The following is a 25,810-nucleotide window of genomic DNA, read 5'->3' on the forward strand; positions in this document are numbered from 1 at the left end:
AATATAATAAAATAACTACACATTAAAATATGATTTATTAGAATTAAAAATGATTTATATCTATTTATGCTCTTCCTTTTTACTTTATTGTTATTAACGAATTCGTCACGCATGGGTCTTAATTATATATGTATACACTTTAAAAAAATAGCAGCGTTGAATTTCAAGACTATTCATGAGTTTTAAATCGGTGAAGAAATAATGATTAAAAAAAAAAAAATCGTTTCCGATAAAAATGTTTAAATATTGTTTTTTTTTTTTTTTATAACAAAGACATTTTACAATATCTTAAAATTAAAATTTTATTTTAGAACATCAGAGTTAATGAAACTTTAAAAAAAAAATAATACCGTAGCCTATTGTTTTACTTTTTTTAACATTTGTTTTTAAATTAGAAATATGAAATAATATTTAAACAGTGAATTGTGAAATACGACTTGTTAAATAAATGGGGTGTTTTCCATTAAAATGATATTTGGGTAATAATCTTAAGATAATAATTTATAAACAAATTGCTTGCAGCGGTGTACATTTTCTTGAAGTGTACGCACAACTCGTATGCATGGAGTTATTAATAACTGCATCCTAAGTAAATGTTGTGATCACGACGCTGCCAAACTAATGCCAGCTTTCAAACTTAGTAAAGTTAAGTGCGTTTGGAGGGGTGCGTGATAAGAGCTATGATGGTTTACAATTCATGAAACTGACTAAATTATCATAAATCGATTGAATCAGGTCTTAATAATAATAATGGAGCTCATTTATCAAAACGTGGTACCTACAGTTCTTGCGCGTGCAGTATCGGTGAAATAGTATTGTGACGTTTTCGATCAATAACAACGACAAAGTAACAATATTTCTGTCATCATTATGGATTTGATTCGATTTTGTTGTTTTTTTTTTTATTATTTATATTATTTATAAGCACCCAAAGCTTTTAGATAGGTACTGTAGATAAAACGATTTGAATATTCGTCATTATCATCGTTTAATTAACAGTTGAAAAGCTTAAGAGGGAGTAAAAGTGCATTGAATCGGATAAGGTAATACACTGTTTGATCAGTTAAAAGGAGACTTGGTATGGAATTCTTAATCAGAACGTTTCTCAATCTTGAGTGACAACAAGTCGATACCCGGAGACATTAAGAAAATCACGTCATTCTGAATTTATTGTCCAATGAAATTATATATCATTAAATTATATGCACAAACCGAAATATCATAATACGTATTATGAAATCATGGCAAATATAAATCAAATCGAATTAATTTTGATATGTCTCCGAGTGTCATTTAATTTCATTTTGCGAATACCAAAACTTGAAATCAAATACTGCTGGATATGAATAATTCTGAACAAAATTAGTTTTCAATTCGGTTAATAAATATTTTATATATATTACTGTTTGGTGGTATTATCTATTATAAGTCTTTCTATATAATATGAAAAGCATGTCATACCGTTTATGTGTAAGTTATATAACATTACGTAGATACTGGATTGTATATTGTTGAATGCCGATATAATATTATATAATATGTACCTATATTATTTATTGCTATAACTTTTTTATTTTTTTTTTTAAACTCTTTTTATTCTACACCACTGGAGTTGCCGGTAAACTATTATTTTATTATTTTTTTTTTCATATTATAGATATACCTATATCGTTTGTTCAACCTCTTTTGATCGACCAAACGTGGAAAACCATCATTTCACCCTTCGCACAAATAAATAAATAGAATAATCCTCTATTCCTTTGTCGCAATTATTTCCCGAAGCGAAATCGTTCGCATTCCACACACATGTATCTGATAAAATAATAACATCGCCGGACAAAGACGTGCGCAAACTATTTTATCTTTTTTCGTATGCAAATGACGTGAAACGTACACACACTATATTATTATATTATTGCGATATGCACAGGTATAGGTACAATGTATTATGTTATAAAGTTCCCGTATTGGCGAACGATGTGGTTATGGTGAAACGAGATCGAACGACCCCCATCACGTTCGATACTGTAAGAGGATACACGCAAGAGTAAGTACAACGATCAGTGATCCGAAAATTTCAAACAGCAAATAGAATATGTAATTTTGTGTTTATATTTATAAGTTTAATACAGCGGTGGACGCGTATCAATAACTATCAACTCAAAATATAAACTATACTAGGTTAAGTAGGTACCCAACAAACGTACGCAGCATAGTTATTTGTTTAAGATTCACGAGTTGAATACTTAAAATAACAACCGAATTTGTTCGGTTAAATTATCATAGATATACGTACAATACAAAAATAAATAATAAAATAAAGAATTATTTATGCGACCAGTATTTGTGAACAACACCGAACACTTGACAATTTAGACTACCGAAATATATAGTACACAAACGATCTGAGTCTGAAATTATAGATAAGAAAAAAGTTAGTATCTAAACTCGAAGAGGTCATCTATGGGTTGTATAATATTTTAAAAATAGAAATATAGGTAACAATATTAATGACCTGATAGTCATTATAATCTATAAAATTTTAAATAGACTATATCGTGCTCATATTTACTACCTATTTTGTATATTGCACTGTTTTGATGAGTTGTGTGTTTATGTCACTGGTTGTTTATCATACTCTATTTTTATTTACACAATTGATGTATGATCTTTCTTATCTTTAATAATTTCCAATTATTTTTCCTCGTCATAATTCGTAATGTTACTGATGAATATCCGTTCTTATATGACGCGATAGTTTTTGACTTAGTCACGTGATAACCGGTACGGATTAAAACGATGACTTTTGCATAGCATCGTCATTGCACATTTTAATTATATGAAGATTAATCTACGTGGATAATTATTTTATGAGTATACAGCGTATGTATGTGTGATAACGTAAGAAATACGACTACCTGTTATTTTCACGTCATCCGTGTACATCTAATAATAGTAAATCATTTAATTCGTACTGAAGTTTTTTATTACGCGAGTCGAAATTGAATACTTGTCGCGAATAGTAAGTGTCCTACGGTAGGCACTTATAATACATACCGTACGTTTTATTTTAAAACCAGGCGCGGAATGTAAGTCATTGAAATCCGAGCGCTATCGCAGCTCAAATGCATAACATAATACAGGACTGTCACACATGGCCGAGTGTCGAGTGCACTACACACGTTAGAATAATTAAATAATAATACTATAGTATGAATATTTTTGTTACACATGTCGTTCTGTTCATCACCAATGTGTTATGAAAGCTGATCGACAAAAGATCAAGTATTACAGTACACTTATAAAATTTTATCTATGCTAGACAATTAATATTTATATAGATTTGGCCAGGTCTGTACACTGTTTTTACATATCTTCTCCACGTCTAACCTTTGCGGTACGGAAAATTGTTTTAGAATTAAATTTGAATTATTTATGTTGATTATAATCTATCGATGGAATATGTATAGGAATTATTTTTAACTTAGTGATTACTTTCATTTGACCATTACGTTAATTTGTTTTCCTTTTCTCTCACAACATTTTTAATATCGTACGAGTATAAATTGTGTCGTAAATCAAATGTGTTGTAATGTTTTACAGTTATTTATTCCAAAAAGTTAATTTTTACATTTTAAACATACTAAATAGTTACTCGAAACTCAATAAAAGTGTACCTAATTGAATACTTTAGGTAGTAGGAAATCTTATAAGAGACAAGTCAGTTTCAAAATGTTAATGTGCTGATGTACGTATGGTGTTTTTTTTTTTTTTATAGCATATATACGTTTTTGAGAGATGAATTTAATTGTCTAATTATGAATCGTCAACGGTCTAAATTCGATATCCGGTTGAATAATCGATGTGACTGGGCCATCTACTTGCGGCATTTTCGAAAAATACCAGTGTATCTTGGATTAGGTGTAATTTGGTTTGGCTGTAATTCGTCGATGTGATATTGTCATAAGTAGTCAATCAGCCTATAATGGGGTTAGTACTTGCATGTGTTTAGTATTTTTTTAGTTTGCATAAGTAGAAAGCCGAAAGCTTTGCTCTAATCTATGTAAGACGAATCAGGGTAGGAAATCTACTTATTGCAGATTAGGTATGGTGCTATGTATTTCGGTTAAAGTGTACTTAAGTTTAAGTGAAATTTATTTTGATAATAATTATATGTGTTAATATGGCAACTCTATAGTAACATGTTACAACGAATTTAATATTCTGTTTGCAAGCTAAAATTTTAATTGAATAAGTAACGAAATAATAACTTTAAGATTCAAATTAAATATCATTTCGAGCACAGTTTTGACGTTAGTCGCCATGTCAAACATATTTTACAGTTGTAGTGTGAATCTATCTCAAGTGTAATATCATCAAGAACTTATATCATGACACATGTGATAGATTGATATTTAAAAACCTATACGTATACCGGACAGTAATAATAATTAATAAATATTAATTGCGCACAACTAGCCTTGAAATTAACCAGACATAACAGCGAGTGTTGTTTCGAAAAAATACGTACTCCGGTAGTATGAGAAATAAATATTATGTATGATATAAACTCGAACAAATTTTCAAACAGTACAGCTGATGTTTTTCAGTGTTTAATCGATATAATAATATTAAACTTTTTTGAATATTTTCTATGAATCGACATACGCGTCTCATATTATATTGTTAATAAATACGCTCTATACGCGTATAGTGTAATGTCATTGAGTAGGTATATTATATTTATACACTGCAGCTATTACGTTTTGTAATGTTAATATGATTTTAACGGACACATTTTTAATCGATTATGACTCTATAACGTCGTAATATGAATGTATATACTCGGCCGGTTATATGATTATATTACAACACAACGTTTTCCGATCAATGGCCGTTGTATTATTGATACGTTCATAACGAACGTCAATGGCATAGAAATAACGCGTCGCGCGGGGACGTTAGCAGTTTTCTGCCACCGAGCACACAACAATGAGAGATATAGTATTACTACATTATATGTATAAAATAGATTCTTATACGTATTATATGCGCACTCGCGCGCGTACACATACACAAACACAAACACACACACACACACACACACACACGCACACGCCGTATACCCCTTCTGCGTTCACAAAACCAATATAATGTTAGCTTATGATTTATATGGCGTGGAGGGCGATTCGAGATGTCGGGGTCACGATTAATATTTTCAGTGATGGAAAGAGAGAGAGAGAGAGAGAGAGAGAAAGAGACAGAGAGAAGTAGCACCGCCGTACACAAAAGCCCCCAGGAATGCCTTATATACAGCACCGATCGTCCAAAGTCGTCGTCGTCGGACGAAGCGGCGGGGAGGAGGAAACGAAAAGGCCCGCTGTTTATCACCAGTTTTAATAATGTCCCGAAGAGTAAATCACGAGCCGCCGCCGCCGCCGGACAGCAGATGTTTTGTCGCGCCTCTTCGCGGGTTACGCTCCGTTCAACCTTTTGACTTGCATATTATATAATACATACATTACATTACATTATACTATATAGACGCTCACTATAATATATATAATAACAATAATAATTTACCTGCGCCTGTCTGCCGTGTATTCCGTACGATAACAGCGAGTTTCGCGGGAGGGGTACCCGCGGTATATAGAAATATCGCCGACGTATAATGCGTGTGACAATATAAATTTTTACGGGATGAAGAGGTCTTTTAATATACACGCAGCATCTTTCTTACGCGTATCCGTTTCTTTGTAAAAGTAAAAAATAATAATAATAATAATAACAGTAACAATAATAAAAGAAGAATATACTCCCTCAGGTATATTATATACGAGTCAGCTGCTGTCTCTTGCTCTACGCGTCGCGCAGTTGGCCAGCACTCCCGCTGAGAAGGTGACTATGTGCGTGTGTGTGCGTGTGTGTGCGTGTATGTGTGCGTGTATGTGTGCGTGTGTGTGCGTGTACGAGAGAGTGTGCAAGTCGGGCTACTGGCGCGCGAGGAAGAAAAAAATAACATTTATAATAACAATATTATATTGTTGTATGTTCGTTTTTGGGTTTGTGTTTTTAATGAACCCGAGTATATAAAATATTATTATTATACCCCAGGTTTATCAAACAAGACGGAGCGACGACGAGAAAAAGGCAATGCCGGGTTGGGTGGGTATGGTGATTTCTTTTACCGAATACGATTTCGACATGACGTTCCCGATATGGACAAGAGGGCGACCGTTGTAGCTGTATTATATTCCGATTTTTACGAGTTTAAAAATAATAAATTATCTTAGACTTTTCAACGGCTAACAGGATTTTTAAATATTTTCCATATTACCGTATAATGTAGTAATGTAGGTAATGGTTTTTTTTTTTTTTTTTTTGAAGTGTGAAGTCTAAGTTTGATTTCGCTTTAATTTATTCATAATTGATTTGCCGTCGCCGACAAAGTCGTAATAAAAATATTATCAAGGAAAGCTAATTAAATCAACGGTTAAATGGACACATAAATTCGTTATATTATAATGTTATTTTAGAATATAAATAAATATGTGCGTATGATTATCGTTCTCCAGACATAATTCAATGTAAACCAAATTACTCGTATTCCCCTTTGAAGATTATAGTATTAAAGCTACTCAGTAGCCATTATAGTTATTGCCATTATATTATGTGCACGATTTAGATACAGTTGCCCTTAAAGAGGTTTAGAAAATTCCCATTTGACTTAAAAGGTTTAAATCTGACAAACTAATTAAATTACGTCATATGTGTCTATATACATATTTTTATATTCAATTTCAAGTACATACTATAAATAATTCATAGGGCTGCAATAAAAATACGAACTTTTGTAAAGCATAATATTATCATTATTCTACCCTCGTTCATCGAGGTGTTTTTCATATAATATATTTAATTGTTATTATCATTAAAATTATACAAAACCAGTTCGTTAAAATTATTTTATTTCCATATTTATAATTTGCTATTTAATAATAATAATAAAAAAAAAAAAAATGTGTTTATGGTTCATAAATAATAAAAAATCAAAATATTATGAAAAAACTAACAGTAAACTCTATATACTCTATAGTATTGTAGATATCACCGAATAGTTACAAAAATAAATAACAAATTGTTTGAAAGAAGTATAAAATGAGTGGAACAAAAATTATTAAATTAAATCTAGCTAACTAATGTACTCTGTTACGCTTGGGTGAATGTAACAATTATTTAAGTACTCGTAGTTTATGTTCAAGCTAGTTGTAGTGTTTTGTAAATAGTCAGGTTACACTTAAACTCGGGTTAGATAATGTACATTGTAACAATATTTTACTTTTACTGTGATTTAATTGTTAAAATATTTTAATTTAATTAATATGAAATCAGTTCACGTTCTTATTGTTTTCTTGTTTTCTTGTGTAAATTGCATGACTTTAGCAGTATCAGATACGTGTTTCATTTTTAATTTCTATAGAATACATTGTGTTTCAAAAAGCTATCAATATTATCGATTAGTCTTTCTATACTACTTTTACAATGTATAGAATATTATATTATAGATTGTAATGTGTAAGCTTGAATCACTTAGAATATCTAAGCATAATTATTATATTACTACGTGATTTGAGCTCACAGTGTGTTTCGTTAGTAAGCATTAGTATTAAAATATTTTCTTTAATACGTTAAATAAAATATAAGCGTGAAATGAGAGTTAAGTAAATTCCGGTTTAATATATAATGTTTTCAAAAATTAAAGAAGTTTTATACTATTTTTCTGGTACCGATTTATTAGAAACATTAATGGTCGTAAAATTCACAATAAATAAAAAAACCTGTTTTTTTTTTTTTTTTTTTGTCATCCCATTGAACGTTTTTATTGATAAAATCGAATTCTTAAAAGAAAGGTAAATTTATGTGAATGGCTTATTTTTGTCTTTTTAGAAAAAAAATATAAATATATACGTGTATTTATATTTTCAGATGGCGTTTTACATCATTATAATAATATAATACCCGTTGATCGTAGAAGATGCTTCCGTTTTCAAAGTTTGCCGTTCACCACGCCCATTATCTACTGCGCCCACCGTCAATTCTCACGCCATTAATTAAGCAACGCTACAGATTTCCACCACCTTCAGCCCAATTTTCCCTAGTCAGCGATACATAACGCAGAACACTATATCTATTTAATAGGTACTATATTATTATGTCAGTGCGGCGTGCGCTTTTTTTGGCGATTATTATTATTTTAATTATTATTGCAAACATAACACATCCGTGTTCTTAAGACGCACAGTGAAAAAAAAAGTCTTGATAAATCTATCGATCTGAATAAAAGTATAAAAATAAATAACTCAATCGTCTCAGGGTTCGCATATATATATTGCCATCGTTAGAGTTTTCAGATTATTTTTTTTTCTTTTTTATTTCATGTTTTTTCTCCGTTTTTTTATGCGTTTGTATCGAGCCGCCCCGGATTCCCCGCTAATATGATCTCGACATATCTCGCGATCGATGTTATCGTCCGTTGTCTGGAGTATTTGGGTCCGGTCGAAAGAAAAAATTAAAGGAAAACGTACATACGCGCTCTGCGAATAGTCCAAAAAAACCGGACCGAGCGAAATGCCGGTGCAAATCACCTGGATAATATTACAACACTTGTTATGTCATTATAGACGCGGCGGTTGTTGCTCTCGTCCGGCTATAGTGCATTGTGTTGTAATATGCATCATTGGTTCGCCAAAACAGAAGGGAAAAATCATGAAACTTCCGACGGCGGCCCGAGAATTGTGATCGTCGGCAGCAACAGTAAAAGCGATAAACATGAGATACAGAAAAAAAAATATCATACTCAAAAATTATAACGACGACATGAGTTCGTCGGCATAGCCCTATTGTTCTGCGGTTAAAAATTCCTCCAGCCCGGTTTTTTTTTCGTCCGTCAGCCCGGTCATTCAATTTCATTTTTTGGCACCGGTTTTCGCATTGACTTTCCGGTATATCGGTTCGCCGACGTCATAAATCAGTCAATTAAAAATAATATTTTTGGCGGCGTTGTGAAATAATTCTTCGTTATCAATCAACGTGAAAGGCAAAAGTGATCAGTTCACATGTTCTCGGACACGTCCTGCGTATCAGATCTCAGATATGACTGGAATAGGTACGATGGTAAGAAAAAAAAACAACATATTTCGGACAGCCTGATAGAACCATTAAGTTATAGCAATCATTGCTTATTTTAAACTTATATATATATTAAATTTCATAAAATAATAGATATTCTGAGTATAGCTTGTTAGATTTTAACGTTAATAAGACAAAATAAATAAAAAATGAAATGCAAACCAAAAATCGGATAAATCATTGATTGATAATAATCTAAATTTGTTATTATTTAAACATTATATGTACTTAGTAAAAATGTTTATATTACCAATTTTTTTCAACATACCGTTCGTGCAAATAACAAACTAAATAAATTATTTTTATAAATAGTCTAAATAAATTACTTTTTTTTTTTAATAATTAATTGAATAGAAAGTTTTTTTGTTCCAAATTAGGTAGTATTAAATAGTAAATATGTAATATTTATTATATTTTAGTAAGCTTAATTTATTTTTAATGTGCATATTTTATAATAAATATTTTTTATTTTAGTTACTTTGAAAATCGTGAGAAATAAGTATACTATATTGTTTATACAGAAAATAAAATACATTTTTCATATATTTTAAATCGTATTACTTCCAGGCAAGTATTTTGAATATTTTGGCAATAGTTCTGAAATACTATGGTGGCAATACCATAACTTTGCGGAAACAATAAAATCGTATATAAAATATGATTTTATCGCATATGTTATTGTAATATATTCTGTTTCTCGGTACAATAATGTGGTTATAGATATATTCAAGGGAGTTATAGCGCTGATCGACGAATTCGAAAACTTTTGGGACAGGGGTCATGTAATATGTTTTTTTATATACGTATGCAAATTTGGTGGGGTGCACTGCAAAACGGTCACACACAAACACGTGCATAGAAAACAATGGGTGTCCCAAAGGATTCACGATTCATAACACAACCGACAGTGAGTATAATATATATTGTGACACGACGAGAAAGGTTTGACGTTTGACTACAGGATATAATATAAACCGCGGGGTAGGTTTATATATTTTATAATACCTCCAGTAGAATTTTAGGACTTTCACAATATAACGGCTGCAATAAACATATATTATAATAGGTTGCTTCAATAAATGTATCACAATCCAAATTTTTACGTGCATATATAATTGAAAAAAAATCTTTTCGTCTTTTTTTTTATTTGCGAAAATTAAATCGTTCATTCGTGCGAACATGACGATAAAAACAAATTACGGACGGCACAAGGTAATCGTGTACCCGCGTAAAACTGAATAGGCAATAACAAAAATGCAGTGTGGATATCGGGGCTCACGGGTGTAGGTTGAGTGGAAGGAGTAGGAGGATGGAGTGGAGAAAGTATAGGGTTTTGGGGTGTGTATAGGAAAAGCCGGGAGGACCGCGCGCGTGCGCGCTGGAATGGCATAAAGGACGTTGGGGGTGGAAGGAGGAAAAAAACGAAGGGTTCTGTGGAAAACAAGAGGATTTTGGTAATATTCTGTCGAGCAGCGCAGGACGGCTATCCCTTGCCGTCCATACGCTACCGTTGCCGCTATAGAATAGCCGAAAATTCCCCGGACGGGTTTCTACAGTTGTAATTTCCAAAAATCCCCCTTTCGTACCTTTCCAGAAGATAATCCGTCACGACCCTCGTATCTAATAATACCTGCTGTGTAGAGGATGTTTTAAATCTTCTTCTTCTCCTCCTCCAATTCGGCTCTCCCCTCTTTCCTATACCTATATATTAACACATACACTACATTATGCAGTATACTTCACCTCAACACCGAGTCCGCCAGCCCCTAATAACACGGAAAGCCGTGTGTCAAGTTTTCAGCACGTTAGCAAGGGTGCAGAAGTCTATGGAATACCCTATATAGTTGCACCTACGCGTGCTGCGTAACAAATATAAATTGTTTAGCTAATGATTATATTTACGATTTACGAATAACCATAATTATTATTACTTTGGACCGCCGCATCGATTTCACACGATAATTAAGACAGTTCGTTTTTGAACGTTTGCCTTATATTTAATTAAATAATAAATTACACGCATACTCAAATAAGTCATAATAATAATATAGTAAATAAATTGTGAAGCAAAAAACTATTAAAACTTTTTAAAACTGAAAAAGGAAAAAAAAATTGAAATAAAGAATGGAAATAATTAAATAGTATTAACATAATATTGCTTTATATCATGTTTTTTCTAGAAAATCGTTGCTTTTGCTTTTAATTTTTTGTCTTTAGTGATAATATTTAATTTATCTATCAAGTCCATATTTATATTTGTCAAATTATGTTTTTGTGTTTTTTTTTTTTCGATTAAATATCTTAAAAATATTTGTTATACATAACATTATATTATTCTACACCTATACAATGAGAAGATTTAAAATTACGACACGGATTACTAACAGATTACTATAACCACACGTGCGTTTTCTGAAACGGGGAATATAAAATTTAATATCCATTAAAACGTCGTACGTGTATTACATATGTATTATGTATATATATATTGTATCTTTTTTCTACAACTGAGCACACGTGTGACACGTCTTTCCGAGCAGTGAATTGTTCTCATCGCTAGTATGTACTCACTCAAAGGCACCACCACACGCTCCTTAACCACATAAAACTTACTCAACGTGCCATTACTCCATTGTAGGACTTATCTTTGTCTACATACCGCATAATAGAACTGCCTGAGTTTCGATTTAATAATTTATGTATTAATTTAAAGTTTTTTTTTCCTCGTCAGTCTTTCGTTTTGAACATCACAGAAAATCTATCGACTAAAGACAAACAAACCGACGAAGACAAACTGAAAAAAAAAACAAAACAAAAACAATTCATGTGATTCGACGTGACAGAGCACCTGTACCGTGTAAACTTTATCCCTCGTCGAATAAATCTCTCTGTTTGGACACTTTCATCATTCCCAATCGAACAGAAACTTTTATCTATATCATTGTGTATAATATAAAAAGCGCATACCCATTTATATATTTATATATATATATAAATTTACTGCGAACGTGAAGACCTGTGGACCGTATAAAAGTTGGGCAGCCGGATGTTGTCGTTTCACGGCCGATACGTCTCGAAAAAGTTTTGCCGGTTTTTGTAGTTTTTTTTTTCTTCTCCTCCTTTTCATCTATACTCATCTGACGGTCTACCACCACCACTGCCAGCCAACCCCTAGTCGATTACAATTTCAGTAATGGCTGACCCGAAGAAAAGAGTTTTACGCAGGACACGCGGTGGACAACCACACATCGCCCTATACCCTCATACACCGGAAATGGATGTCCGGTTAAACTTAAGTGGCAAACCATTATTTATTAATAGGTCCCGCGCGTTCAGACAATGCGCACCACGACGACGGTCGTGAAGGACATGTAGGGTTCAGGGTACAAGTGTCATGTGTTCCGGGTTTTCCATTCGCAGATGTCCTTGCCCATCTTCCCCTTTACCCTGAATCACCATCCACTACTGACCGTCACACGATTATTTATCGCCAGTAGCCCGACACCTCTATCTTTTGTTTCTATTTCGATTAAGCGCGTCGCATACTGCAGTAACTATAAAAATATTTAGGTATTGTATAACACATTTTATAATATGTGTACTTGAACTTTTGAGAAGTCGATACCAGCAGCTGTTTTCTATCCATATTGATCCGTTTTCCTATTTATTTGGAATAATAAGTTTTATACGTGTAAAATACATTTGACATTCATTTAAAATCCAAATTGTCAGATCATCGAGTTCCCGATACGAATATATTGTCCGATAAATCAGAACTCACACAGGTTTAACCAACGTTGTCACTAGTAATAGATCTGTGTGTCTTCATCGCCATAGTGATAGAAACTCGTTTCTCGGCGAACGTGACGTCTAACTATCTATTTTGAGTAGTTTTCTTTCACAGACCACACAACTATGATTTTGTAATGAGTCACCAATACTTTATAATGTATAGATAATCAAAATATAATGTCGAGTGCTGGTCTTAGTCATAACAACGTTTACTAAGAATCATCTTAAAAATGTAACGCGTAAATATTCACAATAGAATATACCTAATATAATTATTGCCATCGAATATGAAAGTTATTAAACAAAATTTCAAAATATTGCAAATTAATTATTTTTAATTCAAATTGTTATTTTTAAACCAAATACTTTCAACTTTTGAATTTCAATTTACTATGATTTATATTTATGATTTATTACCTGCGTTCAAATTCAACTTGGTATCTATACAATAAGTTTTAACATTGATAATATTATTGTTAATAATTATGTGTATACATAACAAATAATTATACATTTCATTTTTATAGAATTTGTAATTTACATAATATGCATATCTTGTTAAAGTGAGTGTACATTTTTAAAATACTCAAGTTTTTTCTTTATAAGCTAATGTACATTTAAATATAATACAAACATAATATGCTCTGTAATACATGTTTTGTATTTTTAAATGGTAAATGTATTATACTCATGAAGATTAATTTAAATCAATGTTTTAAATAGAAATAAAATTATAAGGACTTAATTTATATCGAGCAACACTTTTAAATTCATATTATATTGTATATAAAAAAATCAATTCATTTACTTAACCAATGAGTTTTTCCTTTTTATGTTTGAAACATTTTCCTAGTATCGTTCAGTTTTAACAATTCATCGTTTTTCATTCCTACCAGTCTGAACCTTTCAATAGTCTTAACTAGAAGAAATAAAATGGAGAGTGGTATGGCATTGGAGCTTTACGCCCCTCTACCTCGTCTGCGACATTGAGAATTAATCTCAAGACCTCCCGATATATACAGGTATATAAAGTACTCTAGATGTCGGCAGTCCGAAGGGAGATTTATCATAGTTTACCCCCTTCAACCTTGAGGTCCGTTTCCCTAACAAGTTAAGACTTTTAATACCCTGTATCATATATATATATATAATAAAACTTACTATCTCTCTCTGTCTCTCTCTCTTTCTCCTTACATAAGAGTAGTCGTAGGTTAAGAGAAATACAATTTACTTATCTGTCATAGTGTACGGGTGACATGATAATGGCAGCTATGCTGTTACCTGTACAATGTGAAAGAGAGTTGGTTGGGTCTTAGGAGGGGGGGTTTTATCTCCCATTGGGCTTTCCACAGGGACTATGGCGTGTACACCTTCTTATCGCGTAAATTACGTAGTTTCGTGGAAGATGTAAACCACGAGATTTATATATGGAGAAACAACCGAATAGTGGTAGGCAGGCAGACAGACAGGCTTTGGAGTTTAATTAAAGCGGACCAAAAGTTTTGCTATAGCTTATTTTAAGCTCCCGGGCCCACGTACGCGGACCCCTCTACAATTATTTACTTATACGTGCTTACGTTTTAATACCAAACCATCCTATGTGATAGTGTGTTAAGACGTTTTTATTTCCATTCGAAACATCGTAAAATTGTGTAACTATACACTTTTCAACCAGTGTTTCAGTGTTGGGATATAATTTAACAGTAGGTTTATACACATTAATACATGAGTATGCAAACTATAAATGAAAACTATTTTTCTGATCAATATCCTGTTCGGTTCTTCCCAATTATCCACCCTTCAATTGTGTTGAGCAATTAATTATAACTGTCTGACTACTCGTATATGGTTCATTGTACGAGTTTGATACCTATTTCAATTTATTGTTCTTTTATAGAGTTTTAAATCACATTTAAATTCACATTGTACGGTGCATCATCTATTTTACACGTATATGTCAAAAAGTTTGCAATCAACTTTTAAAACAAATTCAAAACTAGTGACTGAAACTTTTACACAAAACGTATTGCATGGGTGAGACGACATTTTGTTTCATTTATAAACTTAAGCATTATAATAGTTGGTAAAAAGACCCAAAACAACAGAAACCTGTTTTTAAATGAATCCTTAATTAGTAGTTTGTGTTATAGCTGTACCTTTTGGTTTTCAAGCATTTAGTAATTATAACGGTAATTATACGACTCAACATATAATTAAATTACATTTAACTTTTATGTTAAAATATAACTTTAATTTCAGTGATAATTTGTTATTTTAATATTTTTGTTTTAATAACACACTTCGTATGTTTAAAAAATATTAAAGTAAAAAAAAAAAAAAATGTTAATTTATGTAACTATTTTTGTATTTAACTACACAAAAATTTAAACTAAGCTAACTTGTTAGCAGTTGAATCATTGAGTTACTTTAAATTTCTATTCGATTAAAATTAATTTATTCCATTAAATAATATTTAAAAGAAAACTATACATACTTAAAAATAATAAAAATACATTTTTAACATTAATCTAGTATAATTGTATTTTATTATTCTGATAACTTGTGTATCAGATTGCTCAAAATTACTAAAACTTACTTAATAGTTTTTAACATTTAAAATCTTTTCAGTATGAGATAGAAAAAATCATACTTGAATTCGGTGTGAGAAAAGTATAAAAGAATAAAAAAGATAAAATGAATTGCTCATTTTAAAATAAAAGCCTGCATAATGTTCCTTCGGGGAGAAGGCGTTTATTGCTGAAGTTTTTGCTAAGTTGCGGGACTTTTAATAAACGGATAGTCCAATAGCTATGAGCCTTGTCACACAACGACGAACTTTTATATAACTTTGTGTACGTTCTCTCCGTTTAATGCATTATAATAACACCGTATTTAGTTTGTACGTAATGTGTATACGAGTAGGTGCTATTATTTGCTGAGTAAAAAGTGATATATACATAATATAACAGTCAAAACGAAATGTCGGAATATTAAAAATGAAGACTTAAAGGGAAGTTTTGTTTTTTTTTCATTCTTATATTCATATTTATATCACATTTTATACATCCGAAAAATAAACGTGTTTATTCTAAAAGAGCTATTCTAAATTGTTTTGTATCCACGATATTGACTTGTAGGTATTACACTAAGTTTAATGACTAGTTTTGGTTCATTAAGCAATACGGTTTATGGGACAACTAACCGGAAAAAACATCAAACTTGTTTTAAAACGAGATGTAAACTAATGGTATTTACCCAAAACTTAAATCGTACAAGTTAATACGAAAGTCCCTCGAGACAACGTAGTTGTCTTTTCTGTGACACTTAAAACTATTTAGGTCCTTAATCATTCGCCTTCTGATTAATACTAATGAACTGAAAACATTGAACATCAAAATTTATCTTTAGTTTATCGATGAGCTTGATTAATCTTATAAGTTTTGTAAATTATTGAGAACATAACAATTTAATATAATACTATTCACTTATTTAGAACAAATTAACACGAACTATTCAGAATATAAAAGTAATTGATTATTTGAATAAGTTCAAAATATTGATATTTAAAAAAAAATTAAGTTATATTTACTTGATTGGTGTATGGATTAAAAATATTGAATAATTTAAACAAAGTGTGTAATTAATTAAAATTAATATTATTTTATACTTTATTTTTAATATAATTTATGAATTAAGCTTTTAGTACATGTGTTCATAATTCCTATTTAATTCTCAAATTATCGATAATATACTCAACTCGTATTAATATAAACAGCGTTTCATGTAGCAGTCTTACATTCTATACCTATTATATAGGTCTGTATAAAGAAAATTCACTAAAATGTTTAATCAAATCAATAATACATGAAAATATTTTTATGTTTTTCTTGATGTTTTAGCCAGATTGCAAAATACTATTAGAGTGGAAATAGTTATACAATTAATAAATATATATATATATATATATATATACACGAGTATATGTAATATATATTATATATACGTATTACATGTAATATAATATACCATGGCCATCATGTTAGTGTGTTAGCGTATAATTACTATAATGTTCTCTCTATATTGGATGTTATCTGTTCGAGTTCAAAGGAAAATTCCGATTCAAATGAAAACACGAAAACTGCAAAGGAACTCTTACTAAATAACACATCAGATTTCAACTAGCTGGAGACCGGACAGTGTCACCCCCGTATACCCTGTTACCCCGTCAACTCGACCACGATTCTCGTTTCCCCGATTCGGTTATAAAGACCTTTGTGTGACGAAACCCTATAACACAGTACTATAGGCGCTTACAACTGCTGTATAAGAAATGTTTTATTACAGTTGCGTAATTAATAATAAAATACTATACCGTTAATTAATATCTACCGTTACGCATTTGGTAGCACCAACATCGTGATAACCCAACACCGCCTCCCACAAGCCAGTACTATTCATATCCTCCTCCCGCGATCTTTTTCTCCACTCACTACTGTTTGGTACACACATACACACCCGACCGCCAACCTGACCCTTTTCTCTGCTATACCGACTGGCTGGAAGTGTTTTGCCTAACCGTGCGAAATCTTCGGTATTTGTACACCTGACAATACGAAAACATAAACCACGGTGCACAATCCTCCACCACCAGTCGTGTGTATATATAATAACTTGCCGTGTAAACTCACGACCGCCTTTAATGAGCGCAAACACGCGCGACGGGGATTACAAAATGGTGTAAACTACCGGACGCGACGAAAAACTTCAACTGAATTGTAGTAACAATAATATTATTTTCTTAAACCAGCCACTGAAACTGAGAGCTGAATGCAATTTGTTTGTAAAAAAAATTATCATTAATCGTTATTACAATATTATTACAATATTTTGTAACTGCGACAGACAGACGTTTCCTCTAGTTATTGATCGTCGTAATTGCGTCTATAATTCTATCGGAGAGGTATAGTTAGTATAACATGTAAACATTAATTGATCATAATAACAATAAACAAAAAAATCATGAATACTGCTAACGATATACTTTGTTTATATTTAAAACTTCTGGTTTTAACACGTAATATCTCGGATAGTTTTAATAAAATATTTACACACATAATAATAATATATTTCGATATTCGTGTGAAAACACGAGATTAATTTTTAGCAAATATGTCCTTTACTCCAAATATAAAAGTACGTGCTTATATGATAATCGAAGACATTATTGTATAATATCCAATCTAAAATACCGTTAACATACCGTGTTATTTCAGTGAAAAACAAACATTTCGAAATAATCTGTATAATATTTTGAATGAATTAATATTTTTGTGTAATAAAAACACCTAAACCAGACCTTAGTCGTTTTATTTACCTATTAGTTAAACGTTATATGTATGTAATGTATACAACATAGATGTCTATATTTTGTTTCAAACCAGATGTAGGTATTATGTAATTTACCTTAAGTGAGATGGGTCAGTGTTCATTGCTGCAGGTCTAATGAAAATATCACGAAATTTAATATTGATGCGTTTTGAACACGCTATACTAGGACACGATAAAAACTTGTAAAATGAACACCCTAATTGAGATATACTACCCACTCCAGAAAGATAAAAAAAAAAAAAAAATGAAAACACCATACATTTATTTTTTTGAAGGGCTAGTCCATTAATAATGATTTTGTCTACTGTCTTCAATCGTAAAAATAATTTTTTACAAATATAAATTTCATTGGCAGATCATCACGATGATTACAAGTGAATAAAATATTGAACAATGCGAGTATATATGTTTATAGATAATTTATTGGCGATGCCGTGTTTTTAAAACTTAATCAGATTCGTCACGTGTGCATATACAGTTTTCAGTTTGTAATGGTCAATTTAAAATCATAGGTATGCGTTGCAATCAATTCCGAGTAATCGTAATTTGCTTATTGAAATTTTTATGGCTAAAACAAATAAAATATGAAATGAAAATTTTAAAAAGAAGATTCAGTGTGACTCAAAATAGTCGAGTGGTGAAACAAAAATCTGGTAGAAACTGGATTATTATAAAATTCAAAGCTAGTACTATTTAATTATTTTTTGAGTAATTTAATTGCATTGAATGAGTGGTATAAAAATGAAGTGGAAAGCAAAGCGCGGTGATGAAAAATAAGGGTGAAAGTATGAACAAGGATGGTGGAGGTAGTGGTGGTGGTTCAAAAGCGAGGACTCTTGATTCACGGTGCATAGGGGAGTGTAGAGGACTTAAGCCTCTGACGACGATATATGCTATCGCGTTATGAAAGATGCACGTCAAATAGGTCTTACGGGATAGATGAGGGGATGGCTTTTTATCGGGAAGCCAAGGATCACGCGTCCGAGAAATTCCATGTCTGTAACGTACCGTAGAAATCTAAATCTAAATCCGAAAAAAAATAAACAAACAATGGAATAAAATATATGATTTTAAAAGTTGAGCATTACGCAATTGTTGGTTTTGGGATCCTGTCTTTAACGGTGAATTTTACTTTGACATTTTTTTATTATTATTATTATTATTATTATTGCAGTGTATCTATCTCCCCGATATCGGAAACAAATGAATTCGCTAATTGCTGAAGTCATTAGTAAACTAGTTGGTATTATCAGAATGGATGAAATTCACATAATTTATTATTAAAAACGAACATTTCACAGTCATGCGCGACACGTTTAGTTAGCATCAGAGATATAATTTAATATCCGTATAATTAAATTTTAGTTTCCGAAAGATGAACGCAAAAAAACACATTTTTATTAAAAAAAAAAAAAAAGAGTCTTTTCGAGAAACTCATTTCCGTAAGACTACAGAGAAAAAGAAAACGGGTGCCGTTCGCATTTTCCACATTATGGTCTTTTGGATGCTGTTCGATGGATGACGTATAGTACATCGTAATAAACTAATAACACATGCTACAGCGACGAAGCGGAGTACGATTTAAGTCGTTATAATGTGCGACAGGTGTTGAGCCTATATGCCTCACGGAATATAAGGTATATAATATGATTACCTTTTGTCACTTTTTTATTTTTATCAATTGTCTCCGCGCACAACAGTTTACGGACAAAATGTCATATACGTACCTACCTACAATTTATATTATCATACCGACGTATAGACCCGTATTTGGATTCCCGCGTGGGTATGACACGCTCACCGTGTACACTCCCAGTTATAACCGACAAAGTTACCTGGGTCGTGGCTTAGCAAAAGTCAGTCGTAGGTACAGTACAGCAATAACTATATAGTTATCGTAATATTATCGGTGATGTTATTCTCACCTGCGGGCGCGTAGACAGCCAGGACGCAGACCGCGACGACGGCGGCGGCGGCAGCAATCTTTGGCCGGCGGTCGGGTGACGGTCGCATGGCTGCAGACCGTGTATAGCGCAGACGAAAAAAGTCAAGTCCGCAGCGGTGGACTCGATGGTTCAACACCACAGCAGCGGTGGTTGACAGTCGTCGTCGGACGGCGACGACACGACGACAAGACTCCGCGGCGCGTCTTCCGAACACATGACGACGGTGCGATTACGTTAGTACGTTCGAACGTCTTTTATAGGTACTTTGGCAAGAGTCTGTGGCGGTCCGCGGAAGCGTTTAATATATATATATATATATGTGTGTGTGTGTATATTTATAAAACGATTTACACCGGCGGAATTGGCGTTCGAGACACTTCCGGTCACGCCGATTATTGATATAATATCACGTACGATAATTACTGTTGTTGTCGTTGTTTTCTACCCCGTGAAACGACGACGACGACGAAACCCTACCCGACGGACACACTGTACGCGCGCACTTGCCGCACACGAATGCACGACGGCTGTACACACTGTTACGCGGCGACCGACGACGACGGCGGCGGCGGCGATGGCGATGAGAGAGAGAGGTCTGTACCGTAGCGCGGACGGTCTTGTATTGACTGCCGCGGCGCTCGGCGCTCGTGATAGTTGACGCGCGGCGGCGTCGTCGGCGTCGTCGTCGTCGTCGTCGTCGTCGTCACACCGTCGTCCGCGACACCGCCGTGTCAACCCCGCGCCGTAGTCCCTCCAGCACCCTTCGGCGATTCCGCCAGCGCCCCCCGCGGACGTGCGCGTACTACCTACTCGAGTTTTCGCGAGGGAAAATTATTGTTACGACCCTATCACGCCAGCCCACGGCACACGGTTTTCTTTCACGGTTTCACGACGATATTATTATCATCTACGAGTACTACGCAATACGCATATCGCACTCGCTATCACACGCGTTATTGTGCAACGCGTAAAAAATATCGTAAGCGATTGTGTTGTAGACGAATACAATATCAAACATATCTGTTTGTTTGTACGTTATACATAATACAATCGGTATTGGCATTTGTAACACCCTGACCGACGTAATGTTACTACACGAGTACACGACAATAATTTATTGTTAAAGGATAAAAACGTTTTGCGGAATCGAAATCATTTTAGTACCCGTGTGGTCAACGGCACAGTGTCATAAAACGATATGCACCGATACGATCGGATTCGTCGTAAATACGCGTAACTCGAGTAACTGTTTTTTTTTTTTTTTTTTATCCCCGTCAGGTACCTAGGATATTGTTATCGATGTATCACACTACTATTCGCGCCGTACACGCGAGCACATCGCATGCGCAATCTGTTATTATCGTGTCTAGGAGACGCGTATACTCGTATATTGCCTATAATGAGTAAAAAAAAAAAAAAAAAACACTCATTTCAGGCGTTACCATAATATTATGATCGTACCATACTTTGAACTCGTTTCGAGTTTAAAAATTTTGTCCATTTCAGGTTACTTTATACTCGTGATTTTCAGTTTATAAAAAACAAAACCATGTTTCATACCAAAATGTTATTCTGACCGCTCTCTACAGACTCGTTGAAAACAATTTCCATTTACGACTTTATATTTTCACATACATAGCTTAACCTAATTTGCCTATATTTTTTTAGATTTTTCAACAAATCGACTTTGTACAAATAAATTACATGTTCGGAAATAGTGTTGAGCACTAATAACATTGTATTATACACCACTGTACCTATAAACGGTTTAAAAACACTGATAATACATTGTGAAATAAGAATTTTGGTAGAAAAGGACAGTTTTTATACGGAGTTACTTTTTTGATCCTCTTTAAAAAAAGTTTTATGTAAACAATCAAATTAACAACAGCGAAAAGACGTGTTTATTTTTAGGTTTGTGCAGGTATAGGTAAATATCAATAAACACAAGAAATACAACAACGTGTAATTATTTTTTTTTTAAATTTATATAGCAATATCGTTGTATTGAATCCGAATAAAAAAAAAAAAGTAAAAAAAAATATATTTATTTTGATTCATATTATCTTCTCAACTTCAAGTTTTATACTAATTCAATCAACCCTAATATCTAATTCAACCCACGGCGTTAGTTGTGCGGAACATCAATTCGTTACACGGATGACAGACAAAGATAACAAATCGGAATGTGGTGTCATGGCAATTACTTAGGTAAACCATAATCTTCTTATATAACAGTGTGTAGGTAGCATTATAAAAATGTATTAATAAGTCATCTAGAATAATAATATAATAGTAGTGCGAATTAAACTGATGATACCGGTTATTTACATTTACAAATTACATTTTTTCGTTAAAATATTATAGTTCATAATATTTATCTTATGAAATCGCATTAAACATATTTAAATGTATTCACGTAATATAAAAATATTTCTAATAATAGCTACTTATTACAGTTACTGTGAATAATTCGATGGCTATCAGCACCTTATACAGAAATGTTTAGATTCGTTAATATGTTTCTGCATATTTTTATCTCACTTTTTTTTTTTTTTTTTTTTGATTAAGAAGAATGTAAATGAAACAAAAATAATATTTTAATTAATAAATGTATAAGAAAGTTTATTTATATAAGGTTTCAAGATTATTCTAATATACCTTATCGACATCAATTATTGATAAAGGTGATATTTTAAGATCCTAGGGAAATATCAACAACTAGCTTGTTTTGTTATTATTATAGTATTTATTTAGTGTTTATTAAGTAATTTTATATATCCTATAGTAGATATAATAATAGCATATATAAGTTGTTAAATATTTTATAAAAATTATATCATTAGGTCAGATTTTTCAGAACAAAAACAATTAAACGAAATAAATATGCAATTTATTACAGTATTATTATATTGTATAACTATTGATAATTACGTGAATTGTGTATCTACTAGATAAACTTACATACCTATTTGTCATAATATGTATTTCACAGTTAGGAACTATCAATATTTTCTATTTATCACAATATTTATTTTATATTAAACAATTAAAAAAAAATTTTTTTTAAATAAAAATATTATAAGTTTCCTTCTTATAAACTACTTATATTATTTTTCTGAAAGAATATAATAAATTATGTTCCGTTCTAAGTCAAAAATAGTAAATTCTACTCGCGTTCAGCATTTGAGATAAAGATATTTTGTATTAAATTTTGCCTGAGGTTTTATTTGTGAAAAACGTTAGTAATAAATTTTTCGTGCATTGTATAGAATATAATAAAAAACGATTTATTTTTTCAAATCTATAACGATTATTGATATATAAAAAATAATTAAATAAAAATCCGGTGGATTAAGTAATAGATTGACATCCATAATTACTAATTTACGTCAGTATTTGAATTGCATTTTATAATAATTAGTTCGTTTATGATACTTTATTTTATTTAGAAATGTTATGTTTTATTTAAAGTCAATTAGTGTTTACTTTGTAAACTTTTTCTTGTTTGAATATTGTCAATTTTAAACTTTGTATTGTGATTTACTTTATAATTTGACAAATAAATTGATATTATTTTTAAAACTTTTATACATAACTATACATTAAATATTTACATAATATTATGCATATATACAACTATTATTTTTCTTTGATTTATAATCAGAGAAAGACAGGTATTCAACGTAAAAAATATCAAAAGCTGATTAAAAACTGGTTATGGTTTGAAAGATAAATTAATAAATTATAAAATGAGTATATCAATATCAAAATGACATCTATGATAAAATAGGTGTTCATATAAAAATTCAATTTTTAATTTTGTCAATTAATAACTAGGTTAAATTTAATTATAAAAATAAGAATTTTCCATTATTATTAACAATTTTCAATATTTTTGATGAAGTTCTCGATGAAATAATACCTAATAATAATTCAACATTATTAATATTATTAAAACATGTGATTATAAATTATAATTTATTAATATTTTGAAATAAAACGTTTTCTAAAACTCGTAATGTTAAATTTGTTTTTAGCACGGAAAAATAAAATAAATAAAAATAAGTTAAAAACAACATTTTAGACATATTGATTGATGTTGTAACATACTATATAGTTATGTATACACGTTCACACACATACACACAGTTACAATTTATATATATTTATATATAATATAAAGGTATATATACATTCGATTTCGAAACACCAGTATGACAAACGGCCATCACTCAATGTCTGTAAGAAATAAAATAGGTAAACAAAATGGATTCTGTATGAAATCCTTATGATTAGATTTATGTTGTATAAAATTAGAGGGAAAAATCGTCTCTCGTAAAAGTTGACTGGAATACAGAGTATAATGTATTTTTTTGCAACTGAGAAAATAATATCAAGTATGCTAAAACTGTTGATGACTTTTTTTTTCTTTTAGACAAAGAAATGAAAAATGGTAGCAATTACACGTTTTGAAAAAATACTACTTACTGTTGTACATTCAATGTTTTTTTTTTCACCCATACTCCATGTTCCACATCGATACACATACATGTATAGTTGATGTTAATCTTTACCAGCTATCATAATTTATTCTTTGTTCATATTCACTGTTTATCTGTTATGTGCATTTATTTATTTATTTTTTTTTTTTTTAATCTAGTGACTGGATAATTCAGATTTTTTCGACTAACGAGATCAGCCAACTCAACTGATTACCATTAGTCAATAAAATTAAATAACGCATTTTAACATTGAATATTCATATCGATTATAATTAAAATACCTATGTTTTTACACGCAAGTTTTCAATATTAATATAATGTCTTCGATATGGTTTATTATAAAATAATAAAAACATGAACATACATAATAAAAAAATATCTAGCTATTTTAAAGTAGTTCATTTAAAGTAAATTGCTCATTTTTAATTTATGTATTTTAACTTTTAAAACGAAACAAGATATATAAATTTAAAACTGTTTTTATTAGTTTATTTAATTTAGAATCATTTCCTACATCTCTATTTGATTTTGTATGTATTACTTAAATGTTGTTATTTTGTATTTTATGGATTCATCGTATTTACGCATTTCAGATATTATCTGATTTAATCTAAACGTTTAGTATGCCATAAAAAATAGAGGTTAGTCAAAAATAATTTTATAATACACGTAGGTAGCTATTAAATGTTTATTAAATTATTTATTTTATATTAAAAACTGTACCTACCTGAATTTTATAATAAGCTATCCAACAACATTTATCGATTACTCAGTCAGGTAAGAACCTAATTAAATCACTCAATTATATTTAATATACCTTTATTTATATAAATAAATTTTAACGATTGTGAAAATTTTAATATCGGAATTAATTTGAAAACGCACTTTTAGTGGGATTTTATAAATCTAAATTTATTTAAAAGTTATAAACCCCAAAATTGATTAAGAATATTTAAATTGTTTTACTATTATTATTTAATTAAGAATACA

General features: G+C 31.2%; 1 protein-coding gene across 1 annotated transcript in view; it reads right to left on the reverse strand.

The window, feature by feature from the left end:
• The window catches only part of LOC112594935 (protein sax-3-like), a 71,936-nt gene extending 50,975 nt beyond the window's left edge, over nt 1-20,961 (reverse strand). The window contains 1 exon segment of the mRNA XM_025339953.1: nt 20,295-20,961. Within this exon segment, the coding sequence (XP_025195738.1) occupies nt 20,295-20,382 (88 nt within the window). The 5' untranslated portion in view covers nt 20,383-20,961.
• Nucleotides 20,962-25,810: the final 4,849 nt, after the last annotated feature.

This window comes from Melanaphis sacchari, unplaced genomic scaffold (genome assembly GCF_002803265.2).
Source record: "Melanaphis sacchari strain LSU unplaced genomic scaffold, SCAv2.0 Contig24_pilon_pilon, whole genome shotgun sequence".
In the NCBI taxonomy this organism is placed as follows: domain Eukaryota; kingdom Metazoa; phylum Arthropoda; class Insecta; order Hemiptera; family Aphididae; genus Melanaphis; species Melanaphis sacchari.